Here is a 20,798-nt window from a genome sequence, read left to right on the forward strand (position 1 = left end):
GAGATGTTCTAATGATGAACACAGTGATGGAGAACCACCACCACCACTTTTACATCACTGCTTAATTCTGACTTTCACTTGGGCCTAAAACTTTTGCCCAGTTCTGTGTGAGTGTGTGAAAAACCTTCATGTAAAGGTTCTTAACCAGTTTAAAGGTTCTGTACACTTGTACAGACATGGTTCTTCTCTTCTACGGCACCAAAAGTGGTTCATCTATGGCATCACTCAAAGCACCTTTCTTTTTAGTTGTGTTCTTTTTCCGCTAAATAAATGGCTCGCTAAAATGTCTTAATATAAAAAAATGGATTTTGATTGAAGCTGAGTCCAGAGTTCACCTGATAGGTCAATAATATGTTCAGATTTTGAATTGAGGTGTTTACTGTAGACATCCTAAAGGCTTTGCGACACCTAGGACATGCTGTTTGACTTCTGGCTCAACACCTGTTTGACATGATGCCACTAACTGACTCCTGATTTTTGAGAGTCGGAGAAAGGACCAGACCAAACTGGCCACCATTAGATGACCAGAATATGGGAAAGTGAATGGAATAAGCACCCAGTCAGGTTTCCTCAGTCATGTATCTCTGGTCAGCTTTGTGTGATATTGCCATTTTGAAGGATCATCCCTCAGTTGCATGTCTGTGCAGAAATGAATGACTTTGCTGATGATGAGGATGAGCACACATTCGACCGGGTACTGCATCTGCTTTATGAATGGCGTAAATACAGAACTTGCCGGCAGAATGGCTCGTAAACTTACCTGACAGTAAGAGCTTCATACATCTGGCCCAGTGTTTGAGGGAAGTACTGATGAAGCTCCTCAGACGCCTCACTTCTCTCCAAAAAAACGAGTGTCCGTTGTCATCGCTGCGAGAGCCAGCAACATGTCAGCTTCATGCAAATCCCTCTGAGGAGCTGTGGAAAAGAGCCAGACCAACTGGATGCAGGAACAACAGGGCAAGGTTAAGCCACGCTCAAATTGCTTTTCAAAGCACCCGTCTGTGTTAAGCTGCCAGGGTGGGTTTGTGTGATAACCCTCGCTGGTTCGGAGTTCAGGCCACCGATGAAAGATTTTGCTAATGCTCCTGTTTGTTTGGCTGCTTTAAGAAAGCGGCCTGGAGGTTCAGCTCTACATCATTCCATCTGAAATACGAAGCATGATGTAAGTTTCTGAAAGATCTCCGTCAAATTGTTTAGCGTGTTTGCATGTAAGTACCAAGACAGACAACAGTCCCAAGCCGTCCTGCAATTATGGGAGATTAAATTAGCCGGTAGCCTTAGGGCCCCAAGACGCCAGAGTTCATTTGGCTCTTTAACGTCCCAGATGAAACAGTTGCCTCGTAAAGCGTTCCCGGTGTTTCAGTGTTCGAGCAGAGCTTGGGATTCGTCATTGGACTTTCTTTCGCTGAGTCGAGATTCACTTGGTGCGTCCAGGCGTTCTCTGTGAGCTTTCCAATCCCCACTCTCAACCATACGCTGCAGTCCTGTAATTATGTGTCAGGTAATCTCATGGCCATTGTGGGCGATTTCTCTCCCAGAAACTTTCTGAGACTGTATCATGCAATTACCCAGCCTCTGACCTTGGGAAGGCTTTGCATTCTGCAATATCATCATTTCTTCCTGTCCTGCAGTAGACTTTACAGGAGTAGTTTTACAGATTTACATGGTTTTGTCCCGTGTTATTATGGTCTTATATATTTTATATATATATATATATATATATATATATATATATATATATATATATATATATATATATATGCATGTTAGTGGTGTCAGTTGTAATGTGTAAAATGTGTAATAGTGTTAATTGCAACAATATTCTGTGATTAATTAGGATTTATCACAAGTTAAACTGCTTTCCAGCACGTCTTTGAATTATTGGGCGGGAGAACAAATAAGTGTGCCTAATAAACTGTCATGAGGAATCTGTTTTTCTAACGATATCTTAGTGTTGTTTCAAGAACTTTAGCCACAAACCTGACGAAGCTCAGAAGCTTTATGTGAGTGTATGTGTGAGAAAAGCCTATAGCTCGATACAAGGTTTTGGCATCCCACATTTTTGCCAAAAGTTTGTGGACACAGCTCTGTTAGCCAAATGTATTGGATTAGCTTTTGGACCAACCATTTTTTTGGGGTATACGTTTTGGCACCCCACATTATACCATACACCTACACCATAGCAACACCATGACAACACCTTGGCAACACCATAGCAACCTCACAGCAATCTTACCACTCTGAGCTGCAGTCACACCCGCAGAATCTGCAGGAACCACACATCTAGTTGGTTGTGAAGTGACGTCGGTTCCATGGCTGTGTGGGAAAAGCCTATAACCCATACTTTGGGTGATACCCCAATGCCCTGGGGATTAGCTTTTGGACCAACCATCTCTTGGGCAAAAGTTATGGCACCAAACATTTTAGCCAAAAGTTTGTGGACACAGCTTTGTTAGCCAAATGTATTGGATTAGCTTTTGGACCAATAATTTTTTTGGGCAAACGTTTTGACACCCCACATTTTACCACACACCTATACAATAGCAATACCTTTGCAACCAACAGCTATACCATACCAACCACCTAGCAATGGCTTAGCAACCAACCCTGTAACAGAGCTAGTTGTTTGTGGAGTGACATCAGTTCCATGGCTGCAGTATTAAATGCTGTGTGTGTGTGTGTGTGTGTGTGTGTGTGTGAGAGAAAAGCCTACAGCCCATACTGTGGGTGATTCCCAGATGCCCGGGGGAGCTATCGACTCTTTCTCCACATTGAGTGAAAAGCTCTCCGGGGAGCTATTGCTGTATGTCAGAGGCATGTGTGAATGAGAGGCCTGTCAAACACACCATGACCAGAGCCGTCGCCCGTGGCTGTCACGTTCACACACTAGCAGAATGCCAAAGATAACACACACAGCAAAATGACTAACACCTTTCCTCAGAGAGTCGACTTCAGGGGGGGGACTGCTGGCAAATGAATGCTCTCCCTCCTCGTAATCAGTCACAATGTGTTGCGTTTCAGCCGTCCCGAAAATAGAAACGGGCGGCTCAGGGGAAAGACTTATGAGGTGCATAAAAAAGGAAGTCTTTTGTGCAGCTACTCTGCGAGCAGCACTTGCAGGACCTTGATTTTCAAGATGGTCTTTTATCGCTGGTAATTATTGCGCAATTAGCTGAATGGGATTAGTAAGAGCCATGCATAGTGGCTGTTAAAGTCAAACCTGCTGCAATCAATTCCCGCACGCACCACCGTTCTATTACTGCGCTTCAGTCGCTTGCAGTTCACTGACCCCTCTTAAGGAAGCCTTTTCCGAAGAGGCACTTGACGTTGCTCTACCTGCGACTGAGATCTCTGGACAGAAGGAAAGAGAAACTGAGAAACGGATACTAGTTAGAGCTCGGACCCGACAGGACCTTACTTATGATAATCATCGTTCCTCAAATAGTTGTCGGGTTCTTTTTTTTTTAAGTTTTCTCACAGCCATCATATTTAACAGATTTTGGCCAATGGCATGATGCCATGCTTTCTTTTTTGGCACTGCTAATATTTCTCCTTTAAAATCTTTTATTTTTTTAATTGAATTAATTGACTTACAATGTGTAACTCCACTATTAAAGCAGCAATATGTAGAATAAATACCTTAAAATAGCAGCTTCAGAATACAATGTACTACTCCAGACTCAACATGCTGCTAACTACACCATGGAACTGGTGACATCTCTCAGCTTGCCCAGAAATGCATGTGCAAAGCATGTCCTTTAGGAGTATTTCAAAGTGTGGAAATTACACTTCCTGGCTGTAGGGGGAGCCCAAAAGCAAGACACACCAAATCTTGCATATTGTTTCTTTAAAAGCAGAAACCACAAAACCACTTCTGTGTTTTTTATTGATTTATTTAATGAAGGCCATGTTCTGTATAGAACCACGGTAAGGCAATAGTAATAGTTCTTTGGCTGGTTAAATGGTTCTTCGTATGGTTGGGATTTTTTTTTTTGTGCTGAAACCTGCTTAAATAAGCATTATATCACAGTATGTCAAGACATTTCCAGACTCTAAGTTCTCTAAGGCGCTGACACTATGATCTGAGGATTGCTGGTTCAATCAGCAGCCAGAGCCCCTGAGAGCACAATTGGCCTTGCTCTCTTGCTCTCTCCGGGTGGGTACATGGCTCTGCATCACCCCACATCACTTTTCAGTGTGATTTTGGCTGGCATGGGCGTCTGCTAGTCCATGCATCACTTTCCTCTGAGTACACTGGCTACCGTGGTGACATTGCATCTGTGGCAGTTCTAAAAGAGGCGGTGGCTTATGTGTTGAAGGAGGCACGTGTCAGGACTCACCCTCCCCTCCTGTCGGGAGCATTACATGTGATAGGGGGTGAGTAGTATCAAGTGGGTTGGGTAATTGGCTAATCTAAAATTGGGGAGGAAAAGGCACAAATAATAATAAAAAATCAATAGGTGGTTGGTGTGGCGCAACAGATAACACCACTAGCTGCCAGTGAGCTGCCACACCATGTGGGAGGCTGGGGTTCGATTCCCGGTCTGGGTCACTATGCTGCGCTACACCAATAAGAGTCCTTGGGCAAGACTCCTGACACTACATTGGCCCACCTCTGTAATACCAGTAACCTTATACATGTAAATGTAAATAATGAACAATATTTTGCATGCAGAAAAAATCTGCACTAATAGTACCAGATTAAAACTCTACAAATGATTTTAATCAAATAGAATTTGCCCTCTTCAGTGCTATATGGAGGCATTTTTAATAGCAATGCGTAAAGATCTGTCTCTAAAAGTGTTCCTTGTGTGAAGAACAGTTTGAACAGACAAAGAATCATAAAGGCCTCAGATGATTTGTCATGGTTTTATAAAGCATCATTGAAGAACCCGTTTATTAAACAGTGTACTCCAGCTGAACAGGATTAATAATGGAGTCTATAGTAAAACATGCAGTTTGTCAGTGTTGGTTACAACGATAATCACAGTAACACAATTTATCACAATAACCATAAAATATCATCACATTGCCCACCTCTACTCATCCACACTGATTTGTCATTAGGAAAGTTTAGTCAAATTGAACAATGTCTGCACTATCATAAGGGATGTAGGGTTGCGATGGGTGAGGTCAGGCTCGGTGTAGATGGTGTATTGTTGGGCTACAGCCGAGTTGTGATTCGTGACTCCGTTCAGTGTGATGGGGTTGTTATTTACTTGCAGAAATTCCCAGCTCCCCTGGGATGGCCTTCTCCATGTTTGGAATGCCCTAACAACAGATGGCAGGGATTCGGCCCTTTGTCACGACCCATGCTGTTTCTTTCTTTGGCTTCTGCTCATCTTTAATGAAGGATCTTTTGTCATGGTCCTGTGAATGACATTCCCACAGGGAACACAACGGCTCATTTCACTGTCCACCACTGCCTCAGATGTGTCCTGTGTTAACCCTCGGCTGTCCGTCACATTAGTGCTTACTGTGGTGCAAGTGCCTATAAGTTAATAGATTTAGAAGAAAAAAAATTATGATTATTTTAAAAAAATTGATATAATGATATATATGTATGGCAGTTATAAGTTTTACAGATGTCCTATGGTAAAATTACCCCACCTCACCATGTAAAACTAATCTCATTAGTTTTACAATATATAAGTTTACATATATAACTTTTACCAACTTAAAAATTAAGTACCTATATATATATATATATATATATATATATATATATATATATATATATATATATATAGGTACTTAATTTTTAAGTTGGTACTTACATTTATATATATATAGATATTTCATGTTCATAGCATATATTTATAGGCTATAGGCTACACTACATGCCTCTGATGAGTCTTTAGGCTTGTCTTCTGCATTTGAGTGTTGCATGTTGTACAACACCTGAAGTTTGCCAAAGACTTAAACAGACCCGTGAATCCACTCTTGACGCTGAATGCAATCAAATCCACACAACAATGCTCCTCCAAAATCTAGTAGAAAGCCTTCCTCCCTGGACAGTGGAGTAGAACAGTAGAGATTTTTTTTAATACCCTTGATTTCTGAAAAAACAATGAATATGCAGGTGTCCCAATACTTTTGTCAATTTGTAGTATATTTATATGTTATTATTCTGGTCATATGTCTTATTTTCGGTGGTCAAAAATAAATGTGAGTAATTTGACTCAATTGTGTAGGAAAAGTGAGGGTTTCAATATTTGAAGACTATTAGATATGTGTGTAAAGGCTCCCCTGGTTTTACAGTGAGCCGGTGTGTCTGACACGGTGCTAAGAGTGTGTGATGGGGTGTGTGTGCTGCTTGTGTTGGCCACACAGTGAGGTGTCAGTGGTGTGAAATGGTGGGTATTGTGTGTGTCCCACACGGCAGGGCAGGGATGCTGACCCACATGTCGGACCCCCAGGCCCCCGAGGAGGTCCAGCCGGGCTGTGTCTCTCCCAGCATCCTGTGATTTCACTGCAGAAAATGACATGAGCATCTCCAGCAGCCTGGCCTCTGCTGGAGCACAGCGTGGGAGAATGCTTTCTCGCCTTTGTTGCTTTCCCTATAATTTCGCCAAAGTGCTCGGGGATGGCGAGGCGAATCCTAAAGCGCTTTGTCGTGTTTTATTTCGGGGCCGATGGAGGAGAGGGGGGCCATAAGGAAGGTGTACGGAAAACGTTTCTTTGTGATTGTGAGGCAGAGCTTTGCTCTTATTAAAGCTTTGCTCTCCTTCCACACAGTATTTCTGGGTCTCCCATGGATAAATGACATGGAAAGGGCAGAGTGTCACCACAGTTTTGATTTCAGGCTGACTGTATAATGGCGAATCACCACTGGCAGTGACTTTTGGTTTAGTGCGGGTCTGGGGGACGAGACCCAATCGTTCACTGTGCATTACTGTTCAAATATTTAATACGCACTGTTGTATATTTTCACTGTTATACACATACATACAGTATGAGTCTAAAACACTTAACCCCCTTTTCAAATGGGATTAGTTTTACATGATGAGGTGGGGTAATGTAATTTTACCGCAGGGCATCTGTAGAACTTATAACTGATTATGACTGATCATGAGTGGCTATTCGATTTACACACTGCCATCACCTCAAAAAGACATGCGTACTATGTGGCTTATAGTACTAATGAAATTAGCAGCTACATGTTTATAGCATATATATATATATATAGGCCATAGGCTACGGTACATGACTTACCTACAGCTGCCAGAAGCACTGCGCCTCTGAGGAGTCTTTTGGATATTTCATAAGCACTGTTGTTTATTATTTTTATTCAGTACTACTTTGTACAAGCATGATAACCTTCCAGTATGTTGTGGCAGCCCTACTGGGTGGTTTTATTGTTATGGCTGATCAGGATATACATACACAGTCAGATAGATAGATAGATAGATAGATAGATAGACAGACAGACAGATAGATAACGTCATTGATCCCGAAGGAAATATAGCAGCCAGTAGCAATTGCACAATACAGCACAGTATTACAATACAATAATTACAATAATAACAATGATAATTAGAATAAATGTAAAAAATAAATGCATTGAAACCAGCCAGAGATGAAAGGCAGTGCAGTTATAAAGAAAAAGGAATGAAGCAGACAGATGACAATATTAAATAAATATGTGTATATATTGGTATTAAAGTAAAGTAAAGTGTCCAGATGTACAGTAAGTATGTGTAAATAGTGCAGATTATCAGTCATATCAGAATATAATGACCAACCCTGGTTTGGAATGAACCCGGCCCATTCTGTCAGCGTCACTTCTCATATAGGAGCACTTATAGGAGACCTTTATAGCTCAGTTTCTCTGCATACTTTGTTATTCGCCTCCTTTCACCCTGTTCTTCAATGCTCAGAACTACGACTGGGCGATATGGTAAAAATACTGTATCACAATATCACAATATTTATCAACATCTGCAGCGACAGATTTTGAAAAACTACTATTCAGATCCTCTCCTGTACTGAATTCAGTGATTTTTATTCATTTATTTATGCTCTTCATCTAATTAACCCAGTCTAATTACACTGTTAGTAATGAAACTTGCAGCTGATCAGTGTTTATTAAGTTCTAACTCCTAGAAAAGCAGATTGTCTATCATGATAATAAAAATTTATCACGATACGATAAAATATCGTCATATTGCCCAGCTCTACTCAGAACCCCACTAGACTGACCACCACAGAGCAGGTATTATCCTCTTCACTGGCTTCCTGTAGCTGCTGCCTGCATCAGATTCAAAGCCCTGACGCTGGCCTACAAAGCCAAGAGTGGACCAGCCAGCCCCTCCGTACTTGACGATGGCGATGGTCAAAATCGGACCTTTTCTGGCACCAGGATATTGTGAGGTGGAGCCTCCATGAGCATCAATGACCCTTGGAGCACTTTTGGTAGGTTCTGACCACTGCACACCAGAAACACCCCACAAGACCTGCTTGATGTTCTGGAGATGTTCTGACCTGGTTGTCTAGCCATCACCTGCTGTTCACTTGCTGCCCTTTGGCATGTGCACCCTTTAGCATTTGCCATTGGAGCCAGAAAATCGATGCCATTGGCTATCTGCCATTGGTTCTAATGTTATGGCTGATCAGTGCACAGTACAGTATAGACAGTAGCAGGGAAGTCCTCGCTGCATCACCCAGATTTTCTTGTGCTTTTTCTAAGCTACTTTCCTGGTGTAAATCTAAACATGCTGATGTGTGGGACTGGGCGCTGCTCCTTTCAAATGCATTACAGTTTGATTAAAAAAATCATTTACATTTGAGGAGAAACATGTCCGTGTTTGATGGTGGTACGTTTTTATATTTCTGTAATTAAGATAAAGTCGCTGCTCTCTAACAGAGGGAGAATAAAATAAATATCCCTGATGGGGAAAAAAAAGAGCTGACATGAAAAGAATAATTGAAAACTTGCTTTACTATAAAAATGTTAATGAGAATTGCCCATACAGAGCACAGCTGGGCTTTTTACAGAGCGCCTGCGGAGTTTGTGCTGGGAGATTTAAGGAACGCTATTTGCAGTAAATAAAGTCCGTGCCTGTGAAAGTGCGGCAGATGTAATAACAGCACATATTATGTCTGATGATGTTTGCACGGTGCTGTGTGTCTTGGGCTAGTTTGAGAACGCTTCTAGTGGAGCACCAAAGCTGGAGCTGAATTAACACCTGATTGATGGACCTCACTGATGGATTTCATCAAGAAATAGGAATTTATCTGATCTGATCTTTCTGTGTTTTTCACTTTTTCACATCCTTTATGCAAAAAATGAGACGCCGGCAGGTAATTTTTTTTTATATCGCATCCTTGTGATGTAATAATGATCATTTTTTGTGACTTCTGATTATTCTGATTATTGTAACATTACACACATGACTTCTAACTACTATCTATTGAGTATTTAAATTGATATTTGATGTATAAATAATAAGCGTGGGACTTTGGTTGGGGTAAAAAATGCTCAGATGTGGTTTTACAAGCCTATTTACCACCCTGTTATTGTACCTCAAAATGAAAATATACTGATTTTCCTTTTACGGGTGGTCTATCACGAAGGGGGTTCTATGAGCTGGGAGATAAGATGAGGTTTTTGGCTCATTTACATCACTATGACATCTTACAGTGGGTGGGGTTTGTGCAAAGTTTAAGGGAGTCAATATATAATGAGTCAAGACTGTGATGTAACAGTTTGGGGGTTTTGCAATTGGCCTGTTTTACACACTGTAAAACCTAACAGCACTACAGTTGACATAACTTAAGTATGGAAGTTGGGATAACTTGAGATGCTTAAACCAAACTAACTAATGAATAGTTCAGAGACCAACAGTTCGTTTGCTTGTGATTTGTGGCATATTTTTAATTAACACGAATTTATTAACGTGAATTAAATGAGTTGTTGACCTTTTGGGTGCAGGACTACCTTGATGAGTAAAACTCACACCTCACTTTACAATTGGCTTCTGACTGCCCACCCCCTCCCCCTCGCTCACAATCAATGTGGACAGTGTCCACTCATGCACTAATGCAGAATTACGCCGTTCAGCATTTGTCTGGATTCCTGCTCAGTTTGATGCTTTTCCTGTTCAAGCACACCTGATTCAACTTACCTGTAATTGCTAGGGGAAGTAGGGCTGTTGGAGCAGGGAAATTAATCGACTGTGCTGGACTGTGGCCCCCATTGCCCTCCAGTCCAGTTGTGAAGACCCCTGTTTGAGCAATGTCCGCTTATACTACCATCTAATAGTTCTCAATGTTAACTAAACTTAAATGGTTAAAAGTTAATCAGTTTCCTCAAGCCTTTTGAGTTCAGATCATTCATCAGGTTTTACAGTGCAGCTGTTTCGGTTTTACTGGATTTACTTTTGAAGGAGGAACTGCAGTGTTTATTATTATTTAATAATATTACTATTTCTTAATAATATTTCTTAATAATAATAATGTTTTTTATTATTTAACTGTGCTAAAGTAAATCTATCATTTATTCCAGGGCCCTTTTAAACTTATTTGTGGATGTTTTTAACATGTTGAAATTCTTGTGTTAATTTACCCGGAAATAAGCAATAATAATAATAATAATAATAATAATAATAACCAAAAAATGTATTGAAAGTGAAATAATACTATTATGGTCTTGCTCAATGATCTCTATGATGATCTCATGATCTCACTTGCCATAATATCATGTCATCCTGTTCTGCAGTGTCATTAGCAGTGACTCAGAAATCGGCCAGAGAGAACAGTGTGGGAAGGTGTTGTGGCGGCTGTTTGTTTGGCGTTCAGGGTAATTAAACTTGCAGTTGTGTGAAAGACGTGAAAAAGTAATTGCCCTGGATGCTTAGAGTGGCTTGTCCTGACCTGTCCTGTCCTGATTTGGATGAAAATGAGCTGATCTTAGCTGGGCCCTTTCTGGCAGTGTGAAAGTGGTGCACGGCTTCAAAGGGCCGTAATTGAAAGACACTGCTGGACGCGTTATTGACCTGTTCTCTCAGGGTGAAAAAACGACACAATCTTTAAAGGCTTCAGAAGCCGCAGCAAAACACAGTGTCTGAGATACAAAAGTGGGAATACAGTAGTTTAGTAATACCCATGATCTGGTTTTGTGACTGGATCTTCTTATGAGTGGTACATCTTCCAAAATAGCTGCATGTGGGAGGTTACAGTCTTTAATAAAGTGGTAAGAAAATCTTAGAAATAAGGAATTTGCAGGTCTGTCTGATCCTTTTCTCCCTGTTCTCACCTTTTTCAAATTTTTTAGATGATTCCTCTTAAACTTTAAATGTGTGACCCCATATCATATAACTGCCGCTGCCATGCTGATGGTTGGACAACACAAAGGACATTCGTTGTGTTCCTAGTGTTTTCTCCATGTCCGCATGAGTTTCCTCCAGGTACCCTGATTTCCTCGTGCCTCCCAAAAACGCACACGGTAGGTGAATTGGCTATGCAAAATTGCCCCTAGGTGCGAGTGTGTGATTGGGTGACACTGTGAGTGGTGCCCTGTGATGGACTGGCACTGAGGGGGGTATTCCTGCGTGACCCTGACCAGGAAAAACAGATAAGATGACAAGTGAATGACACGTGTCCCGCAGCATTCACACCTAAAGTGTATTTTTAATGGAATATTTTATTTTCAATTAATAATAATTCAATTTTTAATTCAGTTTATAATCCTGGTGAATCAATCTGAATAAAATCACACAACCACGTTTCAGCACAACCAATAAAAAAGACACAAATCCGTGTGTTCAGTCCTGTAGGATTAATTTTTTCCTCCTGTATCATTCCTCTGCTGCACTAAAGCTCTGATCGACTCTGGCCACTGACCCAATCCCATCTTACGGCCGCTGGTCGGGGCGACCAGGGGCTCGGTCTATGCCTGCAGGAGGTCAGGGGTCAGGCTGTGTTATCAGGCTATCGCAGACTCCGGCTGATCGCTGCTCCAGTCATCTGTGGCTTTAGATAAGCCTGAGACGGGAAAAAAATAAATAAATAGAAACCAAACCTCAGATTATCAGATGATTTTAGAGAGGACAGACTGGGTCATCAGTGCCGACGCTCCGGCCAAACAAAATAACACAGGGAGAGAAGACCAGATATCAAGATTGTGGACGTGGAGTGTAAAAGCCTGACAGCGTTTTCATACAGGCCTGCCCTGACCCGACCTGAGCAGTTCCTCGGGGGATGGCTGCTGGAGAGTCGCATGTCTGTGTCGGTCATTAATGTTACAAACATGCTGGATCTAATAGTGTCTGAAGGTCAGTCAGACACTCTCTGTAGGATAAGGAGTTGCAGATGGCAGAGAAGCAGCTACAGCATCCCAGAGATTCCTCTTTGCTGTCTAATTGCCAGTCCCATGGGAGCAGGGGGCTTGGCTGGGGGCGTGGCAACCCACCTATTCATAGCTCCCCCTTGCTCCTGACACTAGGAGGAAAAGGCCTTCACGCGTCTCCTCTGATACAGTCTGCACAGCCAGACTCCACCTCCTTTCGCACTGCTGCAGATGCAGATCGCCGGGCAGCCGACGCGCTCAGAGGAAAGTCTCAGGTCTCCAGCTCCACTGCCCCAGATAACCGATGCCCATGCCAGCCATGCCAACGTTTAGAGCTCTATTTAAGGTCGGGCAATAAGAATCAGCACAGATGCTTCATTAATGTTTCTTTTTTTAATAAAGTAGTTGCGTAACTGCAGTTCTGTATCAGTTCTAGATGTGATCAGAAGTCTGGCACAGTGTGTGCTGTTCCCCCAGCTGCAGGTAGTTTCATCAGACAGCATGTCCCTGTGCATCATAGCGTACGTCCGTCCCCCCAGGGCTGCGCCACCTATGAGAGCGGACAGGTGCCACCGGCAGCATCAAGCCGACAGGTCAGAGGCTGTCTGCCTGCTGATCCCATCTGCATCCTCAGCTAACGCTGCACCGCTGCTGAGGAGCACGATGTGTTTGTTTGTGGTGTTCTGCTGCATCCGGGCTTTAACACCAGGGTAGGCTCTTGTGGAGCGACTGGGTTTCAAATGGTGTTGTAGTCACATGTAAAGCTGGAGCCATTCGTTCAGCAGCTGGGGCCTCCGTGAGACCCCCCGCTGTGTCCTGGAAGAGCTACTTCTTCAACACCAGGACTTCAGGTTTAGATGTGTTTGATTTGACTTATCAGAGAAATGCGCCGTTGCCTTCATGCAAGAATCTTGTATCTCCATTTTTGGACATAATGTGAATCTGGCAGTTGTTCTTTACACAGTGGGTTACAATTTCATTTCATTCAGTTCTACTGTATAGTCATTATGCTAATACAGGCTTGTACACTACAGTGAAACAGTTAGCAGGACAGCAGGACAATAGACAAAACAGGCAGGGTGCAGAGACAATCAGTACAAAGACAATAAATACAAAAATATGCAAATTTAAATGCAACATTTAGGAAACTAAAAGATTTATTCAAGTTTTATTCCATTAAATGAGTCTAATTTTAGTAAGGAAAATGCATTTTTAAAGTTTTACTATTTTAAAGGTCATTATTTATTGCTAACTTTCCAAAACAACTTCTTAAAATTTGTTTCATTAAATAACACATTAAAAACTGAAATTATGAACAGAAATATGGACCCTTTTTTCTTCAAATACACTTTGTTTTATTTATTTATTTAACTTTAAAATACTGAGAATTGCACTTTTGGGCTTAATTAAACAGAATGACATTTGGCTTAATTAAACAGATACTGTGTGTGTGTGTGTGTGTGTGTGTGTGTATACAATACGATTTTATTGTGACTGAAGGTGTGCCAAGATAAACTCCATTTATATGTATTTATATGTATCCTCTTAGTTTTGCTCTATGAATCATTGATTTGATTGATTTTAGTGTTTTTTATTGCACATTTTCAAGCTCAGTAAAGTTAGTCTGATATTAGATATTCAGTGAATATCCATGTTTTGGCAGTCCTAGGTTTTAAAACGTTATAACAAACACCACCGGGCTCCTCATCTCTGAATGTTTTACGTTTTTAAACAGTGTTGGCACTTCAAAGACGGTCCCTTAATAAAAAGACGGACTGTTTTCTTCATCTGCTGTAGCGATTCCGGCTGTTTGGGCTAAATGTACTCTGGAGAATGACTGTAGTTTGTTCTCTGTTCCACCACGGTTTAGAAAATGCAATTTCAGCGATTTTAGGATATTGGGTTTTAGAGGTAAAACGTGAATACCCAGTCTTAAAGATGCAGCGCGGTACGACTGGTTTAAAAAGTCAGACTGATTAAAAAGACATATTACAAATAATTAACAGGTTGTCTGTCTTTCATATCATTGGTTGTTTTTTCCTCAGTAATGTAATATTGATAATAATAATAATAATAATAATAATAATGACAATAACAGTTATTATTGTTGTTATTGCTGTTATTATTATTCAGGTTATTCTTCCTCCAGACCTCTGACTGGAGTGCTCAAATGCTAATTAAAAACTGGAATAATTGGGGGTGTTCTAAAACATTTGCCTGTTAGTGTATTAAAATACATCATATTTTAACATAAAATTTAACATGCATATTTTACACATATTTATTTGTATGCAATGTTTCCCCAAAATGCAGTGCAACGTAAAAAAAAGGAAGAAACCTGTTCTGTGTGTGTGTGTGTGTGTGTGTGTGTGTGTGTGTCTTTAGCTTCGCAATATATATATATATATAATAAAGCCCCATAAATGAATCATTATGTGCACGCTAGAAAAGCTGCCTTTCTTCTCTATTCTGATGCTCAAGGTAACGGTCAGAGCCTTCTGCTCCTCCCCACCAATCCTCTGAGCAGCAGCGGACTGTATCAGTCATTTCCCCGTTTCGGCTGGACTGCTGCTGAACCTGAGATCTTCTCATGTGTGATCAGATACTGTTGTGTAGTGTTTGTTCCTTTAGCTTCTGGAGCGTTGGCTGTGAGAGGAAGCCTTTGCGCTGGCATGTACGCTACTGGCTAGCACATTTCTGCTGGGTTTATAGCATTTATAGTCGTATACTGTGATATTCATATGTATTATGCGATGCATTTGACAGATAATGAGCACCATATTGATTCTGTTTTGAGGGCTTCTTTCATGTTATCCAGGACCAGACTCTGGCTTTTTCTGATTGTTTTGAAATCTAAAAATTGCTAAAACATTTAAAATGATAAGATACTTTCTAGAAATGTCTCTCAACCAGTCTATTTAACCACACTTATATATAATATAGTGTACCCTAAAGGCTGGTACTGCCAGTTAACCCACCCCTTCGTAGCTCCCCCTAGCACCAGCAATGCTTCCGACACTAGGATAGTAAGGACGTAACACAAGTCTCCTCCGATACACGCAAAGCCAGACCACCTCGTCTCGCTCTGAGGAAAGCACCGGGTCCCCAGCTCCGCCGCACTGCTCCGCTCCACACCAGCCGGTCAAAAGTGATGAGGGGTGAGAGCGCCGTCTACCCACCCAGTGAGAGCATGGCCAACTGTGCTCTCTCTGACTCTGGCCGCTGATGGCAAAGCACCATGGCTCGGGATTCGTGTTTGCAATCGAAAGCTCATTAGATCTCATTTAGAGATTTACAGGAGACAATATTATATAATATTAAATCATGTGTTTCAGCAGCACATTAAATTAATTAAAATGATTAATTCCTTACTTTAAAGGCATGTTAACAGCTGAGTTCAACAGTGTTGGTGAGCTCCATGCGTTTTGAAACATCCCAGGAGGCTTCTTTCTCACTAGTAGTGGTTAAAGCTGCATTAAGGCAAAGGGGAGGACTTTTACATATGTAAGCACTGTGTTTCATCACTGTGTGTTTCTACATGTCTTGGTATCTTCAGCATGGCTCTAGACTTAAATATTAAATATTTAAAAACTGCACACCTCTACAGGCATATTCTTTGGTGCTAGTATTTCATAGCCTCCTTGTTTTGCCTTTGGTCATCATTCCCTGAGAGAACCACGCTCATCCCGCCCTGCACAGCTGAACTCTCACTGACATTGACATTGGACTGTGTTTCCCGGCCTGCTGGAAGAGAGAGCTCGAGGGCTGGATTCCTCCGGTTCCCGCAGGGCTGCCCTGTCTGGTCAGATAGATGGCCTACGGCTTCGCAAGCTGCATTAGACATGCCCAGTCAAGCAGTGAAGTCCCGCTCTATGATTGATAAGAAGGACGAAGTTTACTCCACAGGCAGCGCTGAGGGCTTTAAAATGCTCAGTGAAAGAAGGGGAAGGATGTGGAGGGGCTCATAAAGCATTCCAGACCATTCCTGACTCACTTTATCCAGGGAAAGTTCAACAGGAGCGATACACACTAATCAGCATTGCTATTTCAGGATGTGCACACGCCAGATTTGGCCCAATGGCTTATTTTTCAGTGGGCAAATCTTCTTCCGTACTGCGTGGGTTTGTTGTTTTTTTGCTTCCTTGTTTGTTTATTTGTGTTTTCTGAGCTGTGTTTACTCACAGGTGAAAAAGGAGCAATCTAAATGGAGTCACTTGACCTTCGTTAAGTCGTTTTCACACTCATTTAAAGGTGGGTGGTGTTTGGTGGCCAGCCAAGTGAGGAATTTTGTAAATAACTGCAGTTTTTAGGTTGTTTATTTATTTATTTATTTATTTATTTATTTAAACACAGCCCCCACGCCTTGCCTTGAGTTCACTCCACGGTGTCGTTCATGCAAACAGTGCAACATTGGATGGAAATGATGAAGTTTTGAAGGGGTTCAGCTTGCGAGATTTATTTCTGGGTTGCACCCTCTTGTGGGTGGGAGATGTGTCACTTCCTTTTGCCGTTACATCATCAGCCCCTGTCGTGTGGGTGCAATTTTATTTATTTATTTATTCATTATTATTTTTTAAAGCATTGGCATAGTGAACAAAAATGAAGCAGGGTTTTCTTCAGAACGCCCATGCTCGGCTCCCTGCTTTGCTTTGTTCCTGTCCAATCAGCAGCCACACTCTTACTGCCAAAGCTGAACTGCCCGGCAGGTGATCTGGCCCAAAGCGTATGCTCAGGGAATGCCCATGTGCTGAACGTTGCATTGTAAATAATTTTCTCATCTTTTCAAAGCGTCCTTAAGTGCCTTAAAATAGCAGCTTTAGAATCATGGTGATGCTCCATTGACTGTAACAGGGAGAATAGCTTCACTGTCATTCCCACTCCGGGCCGGAACGCTGCTACCGCACTAAGGACTGGTAGTGGAGCTGCTCGAGAACCTCTCGCCTGGGTAATGCAGAGTAGCCCAAGTCATATTTGTTGACATCTTTTGACTTCAGCATCCTTCACATGCTGTTTCTTTATCTCCCAGCTTGTCCCCAAATGCTTTACCTTAAATCAGCAGCTTCAGGATCATGCTGATGCTCCACTGACTATATCAGGGAGAACAGCATCTCCGTCATTCCCACTCAGGGCCGGAACGCTGCTGCTACTGCACTGTGGAGCTTTGGTGGTGGAGCTGCAGGAGGAGAACCTCGAATATTAGTGTAAAATCCGGTAGTATTACTCCACCGCCTCAGTCCACATGCTTCTCTACCTTTAGATGCTGCTTCTGGATCTTTCAGCTTGTCGACAAATGGAGTGAAAAATACCAATTTTTGCATAATGCTGCTTTAAATGGAAACACCTTAAAAAAAAAACATCAGATGGGTTTTACTTATTTAAAGGCAACATTGTTGGTGAGTCCCATGCCTCAATTTGTTACCTCAACTTAACATCTGGAAATTGGGAACAGTAGTCACTAGTACTCACTAGTAGAGAAAAGGCCCGGAGTGGTTGAAGCTGCATTAAGGCAAAGGGGAGGACTTTTACATATATAAGCACTGTGTTTCATCACTGTGTGTTTCTATATGTCTTGGTATCTTCAGCATGGCTCTAGACTTTGTAAAATATTAAAAAAGGCACCCCTTCTATAAGTAGATGCTTCCAAACTTTTGACTGGTACTGCACTCCTCTACAGGCATATTCTTTGGTGCTAGCATTTCATAGCCTCCCTGTTTTGCCTTTGGTCATCATTCCCTGAGAGAACCACGCTCATCCCGCCCTGCACAGCTGAACTCTCACTGACACTGATATTGGACTGATATTGTTTCCCAGCCTGCTGGAAGAGAGATCACATTTCTGAATCTCTCAGCTTGTCAACAAATGCATGTGTGCAGCTGTTTGTATTTCCTGCAGTGGAGTAAAAGTTAATTACACTCCCTAATTTGTAGGGGGAGCCCTGGAGGCAAAACCAAATCTTGTATGATGCTACTTTAAATGAATGATTCCAAAGCTCTCCTAGATGAAGACCAGTATTCCCAGTTCCCATCCAGTACCTAGTTTATCTAATCAGTCCTTCAGTAAAGTAAATCGGCTGAGCTGCTTGTGGAATTGAACACATCCATACAGTGACTGGACAGAGAAAATAACTGTGCTCTGTGTTTCTCTAGCTAACATCTCAATAACTCTGCTGACCAACAGCATATTCTGACCACTGACTTTATGTTTATTTGGGTTTATTCTAATGTTATATAGAGTTAATTACAGGTAGATACTCTCACTGACCACTGACTTTGTTTATTTGAGTTTATTCTAATGTCATATAGAGTTAATTACAGGTAGACAGACACCCTCACTGACCACTGACTTTGTTTATTTGGGTTTATTCTAATGTTATATAGAGTGAATAACAGGTGACACTCTCACTACTGACTTCATGTTAATTACAGGTAGACAGACACCCTCACTGACCACTGACTTTATGTTTATTTGGGTTTATTCTAATGTTATATAGAGTTTTACAGGTAGACACTCTCACTGACCACTGACTTTATGTTTATTTGGGTTTATTCTAATGTTATACAGAGTTATTTACAGGTAGACACTTTCAATGACCACTGACTTTGTTTATTTGGGTTTATTCTAATGTTATATAGAGTGAATAACAGGTGACACTCTCACTATTGACTTCATGTTTAGTTGTGTTTCTTTTATATCAAGTTTTACAGGTAGACACTGTAAAGATCACTGTCCACTGATTTTATGATTATTTGGGTTTATTTTGCACAATTTCAACAATTAAAATGTTTATGTACATAACTGCCACTGCATATATATCTTAATATTATATCTTGATGTATATTTTTCTGATACTTAAAAATCTGTCTTCATTTTGGACGCCTCAAATAAAAGCTTCTGATTCTGCTTCTCAACAGCTGGAGCAGTTGTTCATGAGCTTTGAGGAGAAACCACAGGGAGCAGCATCTTTAGCTCAGGTCCACAAAGCAGTTTTGCATGATGGCAGGACTGTGGCCGTCAAAGTGCAGCATCCAAAGGTCCAGGCCCAAAGCTCCAAGGACATTGTTGTGATGGAGGTGAGTATAAAGTGAATGGGCCAGATTGTGGCTAGTTACCGCTGGCTAATTCACGCACTCTGTCACTGTCACATGGTCACATTTAGCCTGATGAGAGCCTCTCACACCCCCATTAGAGTTTAAATAACAAACCCATCATTCAGCCCATGGTTTTATTCATGATGAGGCAGAAAGGCGCCCAACCGTGCATATATAATTCCATCTGTTTTGCCGAACACATGATGGATTTATTCCAGCCAGGCTATTCTACACTATACGTCCAAATGTTTGTGGACACGCTTTCTAATGAATGAATTTCACTACTTTAAATTACACCTATTGCACACATACACAGCTTGTCTAGTACCTGTGGAGAAGTATACATTTGAGGAGCTGAGGTTGGGTGGTGCAATCAAATCCTCACAGCAATGCTCTGATATCTAGTCTAAAGCATTATCAGAATGGTGGAGGCTGGTGGAAGCAAAGGAAGGCAAACTCCCTATTAAAACCCTTGATTTCAGAAGAAAAAAAGAAATTTGACCTATAGCTGATTCGATTGGTTCTGGGGGAAGAAACCGACCAATGGTCGGGGGAATGGATACATTACATTATGCAGCAACAGATTAACTGCAGTGTGTAACTGTAGATGTGGACTGGCAGTAATGTGTGTGTGTGTGTGTGTGTGTGTGTGTGTGTGTGTGCAGTTCTTGTTACAGGTGGTCCACTGGTTGTTCCCTAACTTTGGGTTCATGTGGCTGGTGGAGGAGGCTAAGAAGAACATGCCTCTGGAGATTGACTTCCTCAACGAAGGCCGAAATGCTGAGAAAGTGGCCTGCATTCTCAAACAGTTTGACTTTCTCAAGGTTCGTACAGACCCATTTACACATTTAGGGGTGTGGCGATACACAGATGTCATGATATGATATGATATATAACTTCACTGTCATGCAAAAACCTTATATTTCCATTTTGCTTTTTTCACTTTTTGAAATGTGAATCTGTAGGTTGTTCTTTACATTGTTTCAGAATTTTGTGACAACAGTTTTACAGGTAGACGCTCTTACTGACCACTGACTTTCTGTTTATTTGGATTTATTCTAATGTTATATAGAGTTAATTACAGGTAGACGCTCTTACTGACCACTGACTTTCTGTTTATTTGGATTTATTCTAATGTTATATAGAGTTAATTACAGGTAGACGCTCTTACTGACCACTGACTTTCTGTTTATTTGGATTTATTCAAATGTCATATAGAGTTAATTACAGGTAGACACTCTTACTGACCACTGACTTTCTGTTTATTTGGATTTATTCTAATGTTATATAGAGTTAATTACAGGTAGACGCTCTTACTGACCACTGACTTTCTGTTTATTTGGATTTATTCTAATGTCATATAGAGTTAATTACAGGTAGACGCTCTTACTGACCACTGACTTTCTGTTTATTTGGATTTA

The 20,798-nt window shown here is 41.4% G+C and overlaps 1 protein-coding gene across 2 annotated transcripts in view; it reads left to right on the forward strand.

Moving 5' to 3' along the window:
- adck1 (aarF domain containing kinase 1) overlaps positions 1 to 20,798 on the forward strand; it is a 223,748-nt gene that overhangs the window by 105,244 nt on the left and 97,706 nt on the right. For both annotated transcript variants that reach the window (XM_072689029.1, XM_072689028.1), the window contains exons 5-6: positions 19,201 to 19,359; positions 20,043 to 20,201. In XM_072689029.1, coding sequence (XP_072545130.1) covers positions 19,201 to 19,359; positions 20,043 to 20,201 — 318 coding nt within the window. The remainder of the gene's footprint in view (positions 1 to 19,200; positions 19,360 to 20,042; positions 20,202 to 20,798) is intronic.

The sequence above is a fragment of the Salminus brasiliensis genome, chromosome 10 (assembly GCF_030463535.1).
Source record: "Salminus brasiliensis chromosome 10, fSalBra1.hap2, whole genome shotgun sequence".
Classification (NCBI taxonomy): Eukaryota; Metazoa; Chordata; class Actinopteri; order Characiformes; family Bryconidae; genus Salminus; species Salminus brasiliensis.